We start from the raw sequence: 17,802 nt of genomic DNA, 5'->3' as shown, positions 1-17,802 counted from the left end.
CACTTTCCTCACACTGTCAGAAAATAATTGGGGGAGACCTTTTCTTGCACAAAATGTGGATTGTTACAACAAATGGAGAAGCACAGATAGGGGAGACTCTGTGCCCGCATCTCGTCATCACAGTCACACTTCACCTGCTGTGCCTGCCCTTGCTGCACACTTACGCAGCTCTTCCGGTGTTGCCTTGTTTTAAACCAGGGGTGAGGAACATACAGCTTGCAGGCTGTGTAAGGCCCATGAAATCGTTAGGTCTCGCTCTGCGAAGGTGGGGCTCGGAATTCAGTAACTCTATGGCAGGCTAATATTTCTTTTAAAGATTTATTTAGATTTATTTATTTATTTGAAAGAGTTACACACAGAGAGAAGGAGAGGCAGAGAGAGAGAGTGAGGTCTTCCATCCGCTGGTTCACTCCCCAACTGGCCACCACGGCCAGAACTGAGCCGATCCGAAGCCAGGAGCTTCTTCTAGGTCTCCCACGCGAGTGCAGGAGCCCAAGGACTTGAACCATCTTCCACTGCTTTCCCAGACCATGGCAGAGAGCTGAATTGGAAGTGGAACATCCAGGATTCAAACCGGCGCCCACATGGGATGCCGGCACTGTGGGCAGTGGCTTTACCCGCTATGCCACAGTGCCATTCCTGGCAGGCTAATTTCTAAGTTGATGATTTTGTTGGCCTGCAAGTAATGTCAAAAATATCCAAGTGGGCCATGCCCCATTCAGTGGACCTGCTGTAACAGTCTTTAGTGGCTTGACTTACAAAAAAATCGTATGTCATCCGTCCTTCTCCTTTCTCTCCAGCAATTCTTCGTCCCCAAATCATCAGGGAGATGGAGCTTCCCAGGCCTCTAGTGAGGTAAGTGTCTCTTCCTTGAACCCATGCTGTGCTGGCAGGGTCCTGACCAGGGCTGGAGTCACTGCTGGTGTCCCCAAGCAGTCACTCCTTCTCCCCATGGTGCTGCTTCAAATGTGAGGCCTTCTGTGATTTATTTAAATGTCTATAACATTACAGTAACCCGGTTCTTCTTTTTGTAAACTTGAATGATTTCTTCTTGTATGTCACTTTCTTTGTTAATAGCAAATTCAGCCTTCTGCTACAACCCAGGAAACACAGCAGTGGCTGCTCAAAAACAGATTCTCTTCCTACACAAGACTGTTTTCTAATTTTTCAGGTATGTTTGTATATGTGCATGTTAAAGTATTTTGCTTGTGTGTTTCTCTGCTTGAAAATACTTAAGAATTTTTTGAAATTTTGGAATGTTATGAAGTTGCAAAAAATGTACAGAGAAGTCCAGTGTATCCATCTCCAGTAATTACAGCTTTAAAAAGGGGGCAGGTTCCTGAAAGGCAAGAGAGAGGGTAGTATCTTCCATCTACTGGGTCACTCCCCAAGTGGCCATAAACGCCAGGGCTGGGCCAGGACGAAGCCAAGAGACGGGAACTCCAACCTGATCTCACGAGGGTGCCAGCAGGCCATTTCTGCTTTTCCCCAGGCGCACTCACAGGGAGCTGGCCTGGAAGCAAAGTACCTGGAACTTGAACAGCACTGTGACACTGGGTGCCGGCGCCGCACGTGGCCATGTCACCTGCTGTGCCACGGTGCCGTCCTCCCTAGCAGTCACATATTGCATACCTGTGACGCACTGTCAGAACCAGGAAGCTCAGCTTGGTGTAGTGTATGAATACCCTGTTGCACTTCATCACCGTTGTAATAAGCAGAGAGAGTTACACCATCACGACAAGTCTGTCCTGCTACTCCTCTATGGTCAGATGCACGTCCTGCCCCACCATCTCTAATCCCTAGCAACCACTGAACTGGTTTTCTGTGATTTCATCATTTCCGGGATGTGGTGTGATGGACTCATATAGCTGTGCCCTTTTGAGCCTGGCTTTTGTTGTTTTCATTCCATGTGATGACCTTAAGATCCATCTGAGCTGACCCTTTATTGCTAAGGAGTATTTCATAATATGAATGTGCTGGGGTGTGGTTTTTACATTTGTAAGTTTCTCCCGCCATGCTGGTGAGCTGAAGGAAGGTTGAGAGGAGCAAAAATAGAGATGCCAGGTGGGCAGGCAGTATTTCCCAGACCTGTTGGACCCCGGGGCCCTTTCTCCACCACACACTTAGCAGACATGGCCTGCAGGGCCATTGAAACAGTGTGCTCCCTCGCAGAGGACAGAACATGTGTGCACACACCAGCTTGTGGGGGAAGCTTGATTTCACAAAGCATGCTTTCCTCTTACGCCATTTATTGTATTTGTGCAATGAGTAGTTATTCCTCACGGAGCTCTTTGTCTCCTAGAAGTAAAGGGCCAGATGGAAGTCATTTGCTAGCTTAGACCCACATTTTTATAGGACTCAGGAAAACCTTTGTGTGAGGAACCAGAAACTGTACAACTGTAGGGCAGGGGTGGGGGCAGTCTTGTTTCCCTCAGGGACGGCAAATGAAAAGCATCGTATGGAGGGAAGACGCTGGCTGCTGGGACTGAGGGAGGCTCCTGTTCGCCTCCGGAGAGTGCTGCCCTGCTTTCCACCTGAGCGGCCGTCTCGAGGCCTGGCCTCCTCAGAGGGTGGGCACGGGACAGGCTGGGCGCTGCCGGCATCACAGCCCTGACAGAACAGCGAGGGGAGGGAGGCTTTCTGCAAGACCCCTGGCTCTGTGCAGACATCTGTCCCTGTGTCTGAATGGGTTAAGGGTGGTCCACAGGTGAGAGGGCGGCCTGCCACTCTCCAGTGCTCCTGGGAGGTGTGCTCCTCTGGTTTACTTCTGCCTCTTTATTTTTAAGAGTTATTTACTGAAGGGCAGTGTTCTAAAGAGAGAGGAGAGGTGATAGACCTTCCATCCGCTGGCTCACTCCCCAGATGGCAACAACAAGCAGGGCTGGGCCAGGCCAAAGCCAGGAGCTTCTTCCCAGTCTCCCACGTGGGCGCAGGGGCCAAGCCTGTGGGCCGTCCTCCACTGCTTTCCCAGACGCATCAGCAGGGAGCTGCATCCAAGTGGAGCAGCCGGGACTTGAACTGACGCCCACGCAGGATGCTGGCACTGCAGGCCATGGCTGAACCCATTATGCCACGACACTGATGCCTGGTTTTATTTTACAAACTAGAAATGTGTTAGGCTCTGAGTGAGAGATTTGGCACCCTTAAGAACAAAGCCCTCATTATCTTGTTAGATTTGTGAGTGACTTTATCACATGGAAGTCACGCCTTCATCTCAGGACATCTTAGTTCCCACAGTAAACTGCATCGACAGTTGGTAAGAGGACAAAACCAAAAGTTACGGACACACTTGGACGTGAAAGGTAGAAGAATGTGATGAACTCTCCTCATCTCTGTGACTGGCTTCAAAAATTACCACCCTTGGCTGTTCTGCTCTGTTGCTTTTCCTCTTTGACAGCAGAGCCTGTCTGTCATGTCATTTATGCTATCAAGTATCCACAAGGAACATCTGAAGGCACGACGTGTGGTTTCTCTGCTGTGCCAGAGCTGTAGTGTTGCAGGACAGAGGCTTGGGCCAGTCCCTGAAACCCTGGACTTCTGTTTTTCTCTTTTGTAAAACAAGACTATCTGGAGTCCGAAGCTTGCTTCCCCACAGCACCACAACCCAGCCTGGAAATGTGGCAGGCGCGAGGCCTGGGGTGGGGAAAGCTCCGCCTGCAGGCCCCGCCCAGAGCTGGGGTCTGCCCAGCTCGGGCCTCCAGGTGGATCCTTCCCGAGAGGACGTTGGGAAGCCAGCATTTTCTTTGGCTCTGAGGAGCAGGTGTGTGTCTCGGGTCGTCCATGTGAATGTGTTGAGGATACCTGTTAGTGTTTGGAAGGACGTTTCACTCTATGAAGACAGGTCTGTAAGGAAGCCAGCTCTGTTCTTTTTCCATTGATTTAAGACGACTCTCTCTGCTGTTCTCCAGGTGCCGACTTATTAAAACTGACAAAGGAGGATTTAGTTCAGATTTGTGGTGCAGCCGATGGAATTCGGCTCTATAATTCACTGAAGTCCAGGTAAAATACTGCGGGCTGTTTTGCATGAGATAAGGGGTCTGGGCAGAGCGCGTGTCCACGCGAGGGGTGTGCCTGTGTGCGCTTCCGGCCTCGGCAGCGTCGTGCTCACGAGAAGACTGTTTTGTGTGCACCCTCAGGGCAGGCCCAGATATGATGAGGGCAGAGGTAGACTGTAAGGCTGTAGAAATACACATGGGCAGGACTGATTTCTTGAAGACGACTGGGTTTGTTGCCAAGAAAACAAAACTCCTAATTTAGGTGAGCTCTACAGAATCTCTGGTTTTCAAGGTCGTGACGTACTGAACAGTTGTTAAAATGTCAACTTCTGATTGTGAATTAAAATCCTAGAACTGTGAACAGTGCTGACTTTGTTAAGACCCATTTACTGTCATTGCATTTCTAGACTTGTGGTGTGGGAGTCCCACTAACATTGAATCTTACTGATTTTAAATTGTGACTTAACTTCGTGTGACAGGCCATCTCAGTGGTTAGTCTGGATCATCATGTTAGACCACCTGTGATAGTTGGTGTGAGGTGTGTGGCTTTTATATTTTTATTCATAAATTATTTTGTGTAATGAAATAACACTGTAAAGTTCTCATAAGGAGCTAGAACGTAGATCCCTGTAGTTGTCCTAGGGTAGGGCCCCTGTCTCTCCGGGCTCATAATCGGCGTCTTCTGACTTGCAGGTCAGTTAGGCCTCGTCTGACCATCTACGTGTGCCAGGAGCAGCCACGCAGCACACCCCTGCGAGGACAGCCACCAGCTGCGGGTGGCGGGGGCGAGAACGGCAGTGGGGCACCCTACGGTGGGTATCGAGGGCGTCTCGGTTCTGTCGGACGGGGAGGACTTGGGTCGTGCTTTGCAGAGCGCCGGCGGCACTAGGACTGTCTGGTGGCTGCAGTGTAAGTTTTGACAGCAATAGGAGGCAGTGCTGCTCGGGCCAAGTCCCTGGGAGAAGGGGAAGCTAGCAACCTGTTATTTCAGCAACGCCAGGGATCTCTGGTTTTCTCAGTTTATTTGAAAGGCACAGAGAGGGTGTCAGAGATTGCCCATCTGCTGGTTCACTCCCCAAATGCCCACAGCACCTGTGACCAGAACAGGCCAAAGCCAGAAGCCCAGACCATCTGTGTCTCCCACATGGGTAGAAGAGACCCAAGCACTTGCCATCACTTACTGCTTCCCATGGTGCACACACCCCATGCCGCACAGCGGGTTAAGCTGTCACTTGACAACAGTCCCATCTGCTCTGCTTCTGATCCAACTCTCTCCTAATGGGCCTGGGAAAGCCCACCCCTAAAATGACTTGTATTTCTAACAATCCCAGATTTTTATGCCTGGGAAAGAGCAGATGGTGGCCCAAGTGCTTAGACCCCTGACACCCTAAAGGGAGACCCAGGTATTTCTTGGCTTCTGGGCTCAGCCTAGGCTGTTGCAGCCATTTGGGGAAAGAACCAGTGGATGGAAGCATGCTTTTCCTCTCTCCGTCTCCCACCCCCTTTCAAGTAAATCAGTCTACAAAACCAGCCGCCGTGTGTAGACTTGTCTAAGTGACCAGCACTCTGAGCTTTGCACGCGGTGATTCTGGTGCTGTGTCCAGTGTCATTGTCAATGCACTCTGCATATGTGTCTTCCCCCATCTCAGTATTGGGAGGACTTCTAAAAAAACAAATCCTGAGATTTTCTTAATTGTACACTGCAGTGTTGCATTCGGGCAGAGCCGCGTCTCCCTCCTCCGAATGTGCCACTTAGAAGTGTGTTTCTTGTTTCTAAGATGGGCACCTGGTGGCACTTCCTCCTCCCACATCGTCACACCTGCGTGAAGGCAGCAGGCCCAGGGCGTTTCGGAGAGCACGTAAATCCCCTACAGTAACTAGCTCTGGGAAATACTCTGTGGTGTAAACTTAATCTTAAAACTCACCAAGTTCTACACGTTGTTTACTCTGTCAAGTCTACATTCTGGAAGGCGACTCCTCAACATGAGTGTTTTTGGAGCAATTTGTAGACATATTGGAGACCTGAGATCAAAGGTCATCAACTTTTTTTTTAAAAGGCCACGTAGTAAATATTCAGGTCTGTTATTGCTAACAGCCATAGGCCATACATGAATAGCAGGTGTGGCCGCGTGTCCTTAAAACTAGTAAAAACACAACAGAGCAGGACCTGGCCCATGGAGGCTGTGGTTTGGAATCAGCTCTGTAGCCTCAACCGTAAGCCCATCTTAGTGTCTGATTAACAGAGTTTTCTGTAGTCGCGCTCCGTGAAGCCAGGGAGAAACCCTTTGGTTGGCAGTTCTGGTGGTGCTGTTCCCGACCCCCATCTGCGTGGCTCAGTAGCAGGGTGGGGTGGGGGGCTGTTAGCCTGAGACGCACTGCACAGGTGTGGTGCAGAAGCCAGCTTTCAGTGAGGTGCCCAGCACCCCCGGACCAGGCCTGCAACTTTGTATAAAGAATTGGGGGTCGTTATCTGTACCCGCAGGTTTCATATGGTGTCTTCTATTTTTTTCTGAGTGAGTAGGTACAAGATAGATTTTATTCCTTAGGGTAAATTCTCAACAGCAGGATTACTAGATCAAAAACCCAAGACTCTTAGGGGTTTTTATATATTAATGTAATAACTTTTTTAAAATAAAGTTCTCTTTAGGTGTAATGTACAATACCATAAAACCCGATTATAAAAAGAATATGAGTCAGTGGTGCTTGAGATGTGCAGCATTGCCATTCTCCCAAACAGATGCCTCTTTTCAGCCAGATCCATGTGTGTTATAGTGCAGAGTGAGATACACAGAGCTCCCATCGGTCCCATCTGCTGGTTCACTCCTCAAAGGCTGGTGATGGTGCCAGGATGTAGGAACCCAGTGCAGATCTCCTACGTGGGTGGTAGGGACCCGATTACTTGCACCATCACTGCTGACTCCCAAGCCGAGCACTAGCAGAAACCTGGAGTGAGGAGCGGAGCCGGGAATTGAGCCCAGCGCTCTGCTAGAGGCTGCATAGCTGAACGCCTGCCCCATGTTCTCATCTTCAGTTCCCTCACTGTGCTGGTGCTCTGAAAGAGGTGCTCTTCCTGCGATGAGCCGGGAAGCAGATTGAAGCTCGTCTTCTTTGTTTCAGTTTATCACGCCATCTACTTGGAAGAAATGGTCGCCTCGGAAGTTGCTCGGAAACTCGCACTGGTGTTTAATATTCCTCTGCACAGGATTAACCAGGTTTACAGACAAGGTCCCACTGGTATCCACGTCCTTGTGAGCGATCAGGTACAGCGCACACACGTGTCTACAGCACTGTAGAACTGGAGACACATTGTGTGGCCTCTTGTGCAAATACTCCTGAGAATCATTTTCAAAAAGTTGACACAGTGTAAGAATTTTTAAAGATTTTATGTATTGAAAGGCAGAGTTACATACACACAAATCCTCCTTCTGCCGATTCGCTCTCCACATGGCTGCAGCTGCTGGGGCTGAGCAGGAGCCTGGAGCTCCATCCTGGTCTCCCACATGGGTGGCGGAGGCCCACCATCCTCTGGCTGCTTTCGCAGGTGTAGTACTGGGAGCTGGGTTGGAAGCAGAGTAACCGGAACTCAAATTGGCGCTCCAATATGGGATGCCAGCATTGCAGGCAGCAGCTTATTAACCCACTGTGCCACAACACTAGTCCCAAACTGTAGGAATTTACAACCAGAAGAATTTCAGTCCTCTTAGTGATAAGGAATACAAGGCAAGCTGGCAAGTTCCCCACGCTCACGGGAAGTCTGGCGTGAGCCTAGCAGTGGGCTTCGGCTGTTTTCCCTTTGTTACTTAATGGCAGTTTTAAAAGACAGAAGTACAGTGCCTTCCACAACCGAGTAACAGGAGCAGAGCACCTCATGCCATCCTGTCAGGATCCACAGCACCTGCAGGCCTCAGGTTTCACTGTCTCACACTGCCTATGGATTATCTTGGCTGCTGAGTTCTATGTTTGAAAGAATAATATATAAATTATGGGATTTCCTTTTAATTAAAGTAATCTCTGTGAAGGACGGCTGGGTCTTACACATCTGCTTTACTTTTCTAGATGGTTCAGAACTTTCAAGATGAGAGTTGTTTTTTGTTCTCCACAGTAAAAGGTACTTTACATGTTGTGTGGCTTAAAACACAGTGACGTGCTTCCACATGTGTTTACTCTTGACAGTGCAGGCTTTACTAAGACAATAGGAGTTGGAGGAATAAATCAGAGAATGTTTCTGGTGGCTGTAGCAGCAGTTAGCTGGCCAGTAAGGAAGTCAGTCTTTCTGTGGGACCCGGGCGTCTCTGTCAGCGTCTCGCTGAGCGCTTGGTGTCCGACCCTGCGCTTCTGGTCTTGATGGGGGGGTGGGGGGAGGTACAGGCAGGGAAAACTAAACAGCCTGTGGGACTCCCCCTCTAGTGGGGAGAGCAGCCCAACCTGGCCAGCAGACAGAGAAGGAGCAGGAACGTGGGCCGCTGTCAGACAACGTGGGGTCCCTCTCCGCTCCCAGTCTAGTGCTGTTCAGACTGGTCCTCCTGAACAGTCACTTGTGGGTTCCGACAGCGCTTCTGTCTACGGCGGCATCAGGCAGGAGCAGTGATGGATGTTTTAAATGTTTCAAATCCATCTCAGGCATTCCCATGTTTGCCAGCACACAGGGGGCGTGTGCTGCGTCCAGATCTGCCTGCTCTGCTGGTTCTGACGCCTGGCCTGGTGCCGTCGGCAGGTGCCCAGCAGCCTTTTCCTGGGAGTAGGCCCCCCTGAATGGACGTGGGAGCTTGCAGATGCGAGTTTTCTGTTCAGGAGCTTGATGTCCTGAGCCTGGTTAAACATGACAACTGTTTTCCTTTCTCTGCAGCTGAAAATCATGATGGTATCCACATAATTTTGAAGTGATGTCTTATGTATTCTGAACTCTAATTCAGTACCAAATAGTCATGCTTAGAAGTGTGTGAAGACTGAATCCAAGAAGCCTTGGGATTGGATTTTTACCAGATGAAATGTTTCATATTGAAAACACAAGCTGACCCTTCTAAGGAGCCGTACAGGAGGCACGTCTCCTCACTCACTGCCGTGGCCGAGCACTGGCGCGGGAGCGCGTCGGGACAGCGTGCCGCAGAGGCCAGTGATGCAGTCCTGGAAGCAGCCCTGCTGTCGTTTCACACTGTATGCGGTTTGGAATTGAATGTAAACTTACTGTGGGCATTTACCTTCCTGTGCCAGTTTGGTTTTCATTGCCTGAACCTTGCTTGCGCTGACCTGGGGAGGGCTGGGGCCAGTGCTGTGTGCAGCCAGCATGGAACCCGCCTGTGGAGAGGCGCGTGCTGCGACGGTGGCCCCGTGAGCGGCTCGGCGTCTTCTCAGAAGTCCTGCCTGCGTCTGCCGTGATCGTGCCGGAGCGGGGATCCCAGCTGGGGAGATGGGCTTGAAGCAGACGGCATCTTCGTAGTACCTTGGTGAGAGGATCAGTGTAAATCCTAATAGGTACAAAGACGTGTTTTTGCTTTGTCACAGAGTTATGGAGAAACTTTTTGCTTCTGCTTCCATTTTTAGCATTTTAGTTTCTGGTTTTCATGTTTTGAAGCCTCCTTGGTTTTTACATTCATGTGGTTTTCTTATTTCCCTCCCTCTCTCCGCCCCCACACTGCCCTGCCCCAGACACTGGAAATGGGCAGGGTGAGAGCAAGCAAGCGTGGTTGTTGACGGCCTCTGCTTTGGTGTCAGAACAGATGAGATTCCTCATGGAAACACTAGACGTCGCGAATCGAACACTAAGACGCCCAGGAATCCTCACAGCTGTTGAGCTTTAGCAGTGTCATGGGTGACCGTCCTGGGATGCCTAGGGGCCCTCTGCGCACCGCAACGACTCCCTTTCCAGAGTGCCTCTCTCATAAACCAAATCTGACCTGCTCGCATGCTCGAGGGAAACCGCGGTCCTCCTTCCCCTGCTGTTTCCTCCCTCCCCGAGGTCATCACAGAGCAGGCTGAGGGGGTCTGGTTTTGGTTTTCCACTCCCACTTTGATCATAGCATCTCTGGTCCGTCTATCCAGGTGTTGGTCCTCATCTTTGTTCAGGTGGAAATAAAGTAGTTTTGAGTTTGAAATCTCCCAGAAGACAAAACTTTGGGTGAAAAACTTGGGACATCTCCAGTTTTCTTCCTGAAGGGGGTTCATTTTCTGCTGCAAGGAAGCGCTGTCTCGTGTCTGCATCTTTGATTTGGACTCTGCCCCGTGGGTCCCGCAGAAGGCGAGCTTTCCCCTCTGCCCCTGTGCGAGTCCCGTGGGACAGCAGCGAGCTGCTCTCCTGGGTCTGTTCGTGTTGCTCCTCGGGCCCATGATTTCCAGTGGAGCAGGGGATGGCGCCCGCCACTGTGCTACCTGAACCCTCGCCAGGGTTAGAAGCGGGAGCAGAGACATTGCGAGCTCCTCACACCAGAAATGACGCTGATAGCATTGACCACAAGTCTGTCCCAGGGGAATAGGCTCAGCTAAATTATGGCACCAGCAGATTTGCTACTTTGTTTTTTTAATAGTAGGATGTACACATTTCAGTATAATAAATGTTTTCCGATTGTTTTGCACATGTGTCTCAGTTCCTGTTGATGACACCTCGAGTCACAGAACTAAGGGGCGCCCTGTGTGTGCGCTGAGCATCTGCCAGTCCGATGCTGAGTTAGGCCCAGATGGCTTGTTCTGCGTTTCCGGTTTATTTTCTCAACGTGGATGCAGCTGAGGCCCGGTCCTTGCAGTCCCTGTTCCCCCTTGGAGAGGAAGCAGGCGGGGTGGTGAGCCACTGAGCATGGAGCCTCGAAGCTGGGATGGGATGGGTCCTGAGGCGCCTGTCGTTGGCATTGGGAGTCACAGAAGTGCAGTCTCTCATAAGCTGAAATGGCTTCCGGGCCAGTCTGCCCCCACTCCCAGGAGTGCTATAACATGCGTATTTCAGCCAGCTGTAGCCTATCATAAAGCAATAAAAATCATCTGGGCCTCAGCGTACCTGATGATCCCGCCGAGTTTGCGGGACTCGGAGCACATGTGCCTCCATACTGTCCATCCTCTGGACGCTCTGTTGAGTCGCAGGACAAATCTTGGTGTTGCTGTTTCACTCAAGCTTCCCATGAGCCTCGATGGCCAGCTCACCCGGAGGTGAGCTCCACAGATGTGGAGAGCACAGTGCATCAATCAGCAGAAAAAGGTCCTACCAGACGCCATTCTAGGAAGGTCTGGGTTTGGAAGATGTCTGTCACAAGATAGCAATAAAACCCTCTGACCTGATTTTTTTAAGCACTGCGATGGTTTATTCATTTTTATATTATCAGTTTACAAGGTGCCAACACTTTACTGATCTGAGTTTAAAGTGTAAAGTTTGATTAGTTCTGGTGTAACCTGATTTCTAAGATTTTTAAAATAAACTTGAGAAAGAATCACACCCGCTCTACAGGCATCCACTCATTATTTTAATTGATAATATTATAGATAACTGAAGTCTTAATTCTGTTTCAAGTCCCCCAGATTTTGTGAGAAGTTTGGAAATAGTTTTTTTTCCTTTTAGCAAAGATGCATTCTGTGCTGTAGCATCTTCCAGAGTTTACAGTTTCCCCTCAGGCAACACACACGCTGTGGTCCCTGGAGGAGCTGGTGACGGGAAGACCTCGCTCCGCCTCATGCTTTGGTGTCTCGTGGAGACCGTCACGTGCCTTCCATCTAAGGCTTCACGTGAAATCCAGGCACTGCGGATGTGCAGTACAGCCACCTGCGAACGTGCGCATCACCGCGGAATCGCTGACTTCCAGCAGGCCCTGGCTTAGGGAGCAGGTCCAAGTCCACAGCTGCTTTTTGCTGCTCCACGTGTGCTGACACTGGTGGTCTGAGGAATGCAGGAACCGCCAAGGGTGGGACTTCCGTCGGTGTCCACCTTGAAAGAGATCCCGGCTCCTGCCATGTGCTAACCGACAAGGCTGCCAGTGGACGGTGGACTGCATCACAGGGAGGAAAGGGGAGCGCCACGGCCGCACTACTGCCACCATACAGAAGTCTACCTGCCAACGCTTTCCCCGCGGAGAGTCAGGAGATGTGGGTGAGGCTGGAGCCGCTCGGAAGACTCGGTCAGAGAATGACACAGCACCTGCACAGCCGCTGGCCGCCGCCTGCCACTGCTGCCGGGGGGGTGACGGGAGCGAAGTAGGCGTGCACTTTGACATGAGGGAGCTGGGCCTGGATGCGGAGAGGAGAGGAGAGGGGCCCTTACGCTGGCATCTTCAGGACCGAGGTTAGACTCCTCGTAGAGTTTGCAGTGCCCAGTTAGCCTTGACTGCACGTTAGTATCAGCCCTATGCCCCAAGTGGGGGCAGAAGCCAGCCCATCACCTCCTACCGGCCCTGTGTGTAGCACCCTGGATGTGAGTGCCAAAGTTGTTAAGGCTAGTCAAGAAAATGATGGCAGTGAACCAGACATGGAAAGAAAGCCAAGTCCAACAGCATGTTCTGCCGCCGCCTCCTGGGAGTGACCCGAGTTACTTCCTTTGCTGTAGACCACCTTGTCCTTGTAAGGCTGGGGTCTAAACAAGGGAGCTCTGAGAAGCCCAAGGTGCCACCTGATTGGGCAGGTGTGATGAGGACAGAGTGGAGACCCCGCGACCCCTCCCGTGCCCCAGCCTACCCGCATCCTCTTGATGCCGGCGCGGGTGACCTGCTGGCAGTCGTAGAGCTCCAGGCGCTCGAGGCCGCGGCAGGCCTCCAGGTGCTCCAGCGCCGCGTCCGTGATGAGCAGGCAGTTGTCCAGCTCCAGAACCTGCAGCCGCTCGTGGCCGCAGGCACTGTTGCTCAGGTGCAGGATCCCGTCGTCTGTGATGAGCTCACAGTGGGACAGGCTCTGGAACGGGGGGAGAGGAGATGTTTGCTGGACCTCACGCACCCCCAGGCCCAGCTCCCAGGGAAGCTGGCTGGGCGGTGCCCAGGAACTGCTCGCTGTGGTTTCACTGTGACTGCTCAAAGGCACATGCCGGCCAGTGGGACCCGGTGTGTGTCTAGGGCAGGAGTGGGCTAACACCGGTTTCTGAAGGGTTTCAAGCTACAGACTGGGTGTCTGTCCCTCTCCCTTGCTCGCCCGCTGGCTGCCTCTTGGCCCTTCTGGCTGCCTGCAAGGCGGCCCTCCCCAGATGCTGGCCCCTCGATCTTCAGAGCTGGAATTCCATTAGAGATGGAGTGGCCGAGACCTGACGTGGGGGATGAGACCGGGCCGTGGGTGTCTGCATTACTGCACCCGAGCGTGGCTTCGCCCACCTTTTCAGTTCTTGTGAAGGTGGTGGTAAACCTTCCAGGGGGAAACTCTGGAGTTTTCTTTGAGATCAGTTTTATTGCCCTATTCTCCAAGAGATCAGGGAGGAAATTATGCCAACAGCCATGGCTCCGGCGCTGGCATCGTTGAAGGTTATCGTCACATAGAACTGGAGCCGTGGGATCTGAAATCACCGGCCTCTCAGGTAGGCACTCAAGTCACCAAAATTAAATTTGTGTGAATGTATGGCTGAACGACATCTCCGTCATTCTGAGTTCTCCATCAGTACATTTCAGAGCATGTCGCTGGGACAGTCGCCCCACCATAAACACTCTTCAGAGGCAGCACCATCCGGGCCATGCATCCCTTCCAACACGATTTCCAACTGTGCCAGCCCCTGGTCAGCGTGGCGTGTGGAAACACTGCCTCTCAGCACTGGTGGCTGGCCTGACGAGACGTGGAAGTGCATGGGTTCCACTAGTAGACCTAAGCGACGTGCGTGCTGTGGGCGCGTGCGATGGTGGGGTTTGACCCGAAGGGCTGGGAGGCGTGTGGCAGAGGCAGCAGGGTCGGCCGGGGCAGGAGAACGGTGAAGACCCTGCACGCCCGGTGGGTGAGGGAGGCCGTGGAGCTGCGGAGATGGGGCCAGGCTGCAGCCTGGTGCGGCACGGGAAGGAAGCTTCTGCGGATTCCGAGGGCTCGGGGAAGTTTCGAGGAGGATGTGACCTTACAGTTGTGACTGCTGGAGCCGGGCTGAGGCCGTGGCTGGCACTCGGGAGCTCCGTCCAGGTCTCCCGTGGGGGTGGCAGGGACCCTGTTACCTGAGCCATCGCTGTGGCCTCCCAGCATGCGTTGGCAGGAAGCCGAAGTCAGGGGCCAGAGCGAAATGCCCACCTCTGCTTTTTACCCGTAAACACTTCATCTTTAAATTTCCCCGGGAGCAATCCTTTAGCTGTACCCAATAAATTTTACCACGGTGTGTGTTGGGTCTTCAAAAATTCCATGGAAATATATATTATGAAAAGGCTACAACACATTTTAGAAATTAACATTTTTCCACAAACTTTTGAAGTACCCTCATATTTTTAATTTTCAAACTTAAGATTTGTAAAAAAAAAAAAAAAGTTTTGTTGTAGTTGAACTTAATTTAAAAAAACTTCCCCTCGGGCTGGTGCTGTGGCACAGTGGGTTAGGCCACTGCCCGCAATGCCAGCATCCCATATGAGTGCTGGTTTCAGTCCTGGCTGCTCCATTTCCTATCCAGTTCCCTGCCAATGTGCCTGGGAAAGCAGGGAAGATGGCCCCAGTGCTTTAGGTCCCTGCCACCCACGTGGGAGACTCGGACGAAGTTCCTGGCTCCAGGTTTGGCCTGCAGGTCAGATGTTCAGAAGTTCTCCTGTTCTCTGTTGCCGATCACCATCTCTAGCACTTCTGGGGATGCATTCCGGGGTGGGGATGTGGTACAGCCAGTTCAGCTGCCGTGTGGGTCACCCTCATCCCACATCGGTGCCTCTCCACTCCTGGCCCAGCGTCCTGCTAATATGCGCCCGGAAGGCAGCAGCTCATGGCTCACGTACTCGGGTCTCTGCCATCCATGTGGGACACCCTGGCTATCGTAGACATTTGGGGAGTGAACCAGCAGATGGAAGATCTCTATTTCTCTCTCTACATTCAAGAAGTTGAAAATAAACATTAAAAAATAAAGTATACAGCTCAGTATTGTTAAGTCTGTTCACATCATGCAATGAATCTACCGAACCTGTTCATACTATAAACATTGAACTCTATCCTTTTTTTTTAAGATTTATTTTTATTTGAAAGTCAGTTACACAGAGAGGAGAGGCAGAGAGAAAGAGAGGTCTTCCATCCACTGGTTCACTCCCCAGATGGCCGCAATGGCCGGAGCTTCACAGATCCGAAGCCAGGAGCTTCCCTCGGGGTCTCCCATGTGGATGCAGGGGCCCAAGGACTTGGGCCATCTTCTACTGCTATCCCAGGCCACAGCAGAGAGCTGGATCGGAAGTGGAGCAGCCAGGTTTCGAACCGGTGCCCATATGGGATGCCAGCGCTTCAGGACAGGGCATTAACTCGCTGCGCCACAGCGCCTGCCCAAACTCTATCCCTTTAAACCACTCTCCATTTCCCCTTCCCCCAGCTCCTGGCACAACCCCCATTCCATTTCTGTGCCTGTCAACTTGACTAGATACTGTGTGGAAGAGTCATAGTTGTCCCTTGGGATCCACGGGGAATTGGCTCCAGGACCCCCTGTGGATACCAGCACCCACAGGTGTTCCAGTCACTTCCATACGATGGCATATGTGCATGGCGCCTGTATACTGCCTTCCACACGCCGTTCGGTGGTCGGTAAATACCAAATGCGGTGTAAATGCCGTCTAGGTAAGTAGCCCCTGTGCTGGTTACTCAGGGAGTACCGGCGAGAGGGAGGTCTGTACACACTTGTATAGGCTCACTGCTCTCCGGAATGTGCTGAAGCCGTGGCGGTAGCCCCCACGGAGCAGGAGGGCCAGGTGCAGCGGTGTTCCGGTGTTCCGTCACTGGCTTCTGTCCCTCAGCCTGACGCCTCCCACGGCCCTCCACGCGGAAGCTGTCTTGAAGGCCGTGCGCCGGTGTGGCCGCCCCATTCCGCCAGCCAGCCATCACCCCACAGGCCTCTGGGTGGCCTCCACCTCCCGGCGGTTATGACGAGCGCCATGTGAACATGGCCGGGCTCGCACACAGCTCTCCACGCCCGCTCACTCCTTTGGCTACACCAGGAAGCGGGACGGCTGTAATTTGTTGAAAGCCGTCATCCCGTTATCCCTCTTCCCACTTCCCAGTTCCCGCCAGCTGTGGTTCCAGTTTCTCTACCTTCTAAGACTTCTTTCAAAACCAAAGAACAGGAAAGCCCTCTTGGGGTGGACCTGGGCAGTTCCCTCGGTGCTCCTGAGGTCTCAATTCCCCTCACTCCCGAAGGCGAGTTCCTGGGGATTCGGGAACTCCGCAGTACGCGGTAAAGGCTGTGCCGCTCGCCGGCCTCTGCCGTCTGTCACACAGCTGCTGGCAGCTGGACGGCTTCCCCTCGCACACAAAGCATCTCTCTTGTTTGAGAAGTGTCCCGTGTCTCGGTCTTTGGAAGTTTGACGACGGGGGCCTGGGTGCGAACTGTCTTCCGTTCGGTGCGATGAGCTGCTTGAATCTTTTGCCAGATTTGGGGAATGCGCAGCCCTGGCTCCGGGAGGCGGTGCACCCCGTCCTCTCCTGTTCCAGCAGGGAGGGCTGGCGCCTGCCGCGCCGAGCTGCGGACCAGGAAGTGCTTCAGGCGCTGAGGCAGGAGCCCTCGCCTGCCCTCTTCTGGGGTGGGGCCGAGGGCAGCGGGGGCTCCTGGGAGAGGCCCCCACAGCCACGGCGGCCCTCGCTGACACTTGGGTCCAGAAGGGAATCAAGACCACGCCTTGTGCAAGGCACAGGCACTGGGTGAGGGGGGCACGTCCAGCCCCTGGGAGCCCACAGTCGACTGCACCTCAGTTCCCACCAAGGAAAGCTGCCTTTGGAAAGAACTCTGACAACCTAAGGTTCAGAGCGCAGCGCTAAAAATCAGTGCACAGAGAGAGATGGCTGAAAAGTCAATAGTTACAACAGAATTTTAAGAAATATTCAGTTAATGGGGCCGGTGCTGTGACACAACGGCTAACACCCTGGCCTGAAGCACCGGCATCCCGTATAGGTGCCGGTTCAAGACCCAGCTACTCCATTTCCGATCCAGCTCTCTGCTATGGCCTGGGAAAGCATTAGAAGATGACCCAAGTTCTTTGGGCCCCTGCACCCGCGTGGGAGACCCAGAGGAAGCTCCTGGCTCCTGGTTTTGGATCAGCACAGCTCCGGCCATTGCGGCCATCTGGGGAGTGAACCAGTGGATGGAAGACCTCTCTCTCTCTGCCTCTCCTCTCTGTAACTCTACAAAGAGGAAGCATAAAAGGCTGCTGTCACCCCCGAGGTCAGACGACTTCGAGACAGGGCAGGGTGTGGAGCAGGGGTGCCCACTTGAGAGATGGCGATGGAGTTCGGAGCCCTTGGCTTCTGCCCGGCCAGGGCCCTGTGGACGCAGCAGAGCCAACTTCCTTCACCCTTCTCCGGCTTCAAGGGCTGGCTCAGTGGCCCAGTGAGATTTAAACAAGACCACAGCTTTGCCCAGGAAGGTACTCTTGGGGGATTAAAGGCAAGGTTGAATAACTGGGCACAGAATTTAAGCTGAGCGGGGAATGGGACTGACCATAATCCGTTAAGTTCAGGTGTGGCTGCAAGTTGGGCAAGGGAAGTGCTAACTGGGCGAGCTGGGAGGTGCTGGCCAGCAGCCGGGAAGGCCCAGTGCCCGCACTCTGGGGGGCGGGGCAGCGGGGGCTCCTGGGAGAGGCTCACTACGCAGCAGCAGACCCTAACACTAACAAAGAACTCCGCTTCCGTGTTCGCTGTATTCCTCCTCCAACGGGGCTCATAGCTAAAACCCTGCTCGGGCGCTCCTAGAGCCACTGAGTCGCCTGAGAAA

General features: G+C 52.7%; 2 protein-coding genes across 7 annotated transcripts in view; one reads left to right on the top strand and one right to left on the bottom strand.

The window, feature by feature from the left end:
• The window catches only part of UBP1 (upstream binding protein 1), a 56,661-nt gene extending 46,097 nt beyond the window's left edge, over window positions 1-10,564 (top strand). For 2 of the 3 annotated variants that reach the window (XM_062215877.1, XM_062215885.1), the window contains 7 exons: window positions 801-855; window positions 1,078-1,171; window positions 3,909-3,999; window positions 4,689-4,807; window positions 7,113-7,255; window positions 8,052-8,103; window positions 8,842-10,564. In XM_062215877.1, the coding sequence (XP_062071861.1) occupies window positions 801-855; window positions 1,078-1,171; window positions 3,909-3,999; window positions 4,689-4,807; window positions 7,113-7,255; window positions 8,052-8,103; window positions 8,842-8,879 (592 nt within the window). In that variant the 3' untranslated portion in view covers window positions 8,880-10,564. Of the gene's footprint in view, window positions 1-800; window positions 856-1,077; window positions 1,172-3,908; window positions 4,000-4,136; window positions 4,534-4,688; window positions 4,808-7,112; window positions 7,256-8,051; window positions 8,104-8,841 lie in introns of those variants that run through there. The other variant, XR_009868447.1, reaches the window with a different exon arrangement.
• Window positions 10,565-10,865: 301 nt separating this feature from the next.
• The window catches only part of FBXL2 (F-box and leucine rich repeat protein 2), a 90,579-nt gene continuing 83,642 nt past the window's right edge, over window positions 10,866-17,802 (bottom strand). For all 4 annotated transcript variants that reach the window (XM_062215902.1, XM_062215910.1, XM_062215920.1 and 1 more), the window contains 2 exons: window positions 12,642-12,854; window positions 10,866-12,197 (listed from right to left, as the gene is read on the bottom strand). In XM_062215902.1, coding sequence (XP_062071886.1) covers window positions 12,090-12,197; window positions 12,642-12,854 — 321 coding nt within the window. In that variant the 3' untranslated portion in view covers window positions 10,866-12,089. The remainder of the gene's footprint in view (window positions 12,198-12,641; window positions 12,855-17,802) is intronic.

Source organism: Lepus europaeus, chromosome 2 (assembly GCF_033115175.1).
Source record: "Lepus europaeus isolate LE1 chromosome 2, mLepTim1.pri, whole genome shotgun sequence".
NCBI lineage: Eukaryota > Metazoa > Chordata > Mammalia > Lagomorpha > Leporidae > Lepus > Lepus europaeus.
Note: the sequence above shows the minus strand (reverse complement) of the source record. Positions and strands in the feature narration are given on the sequence as shown.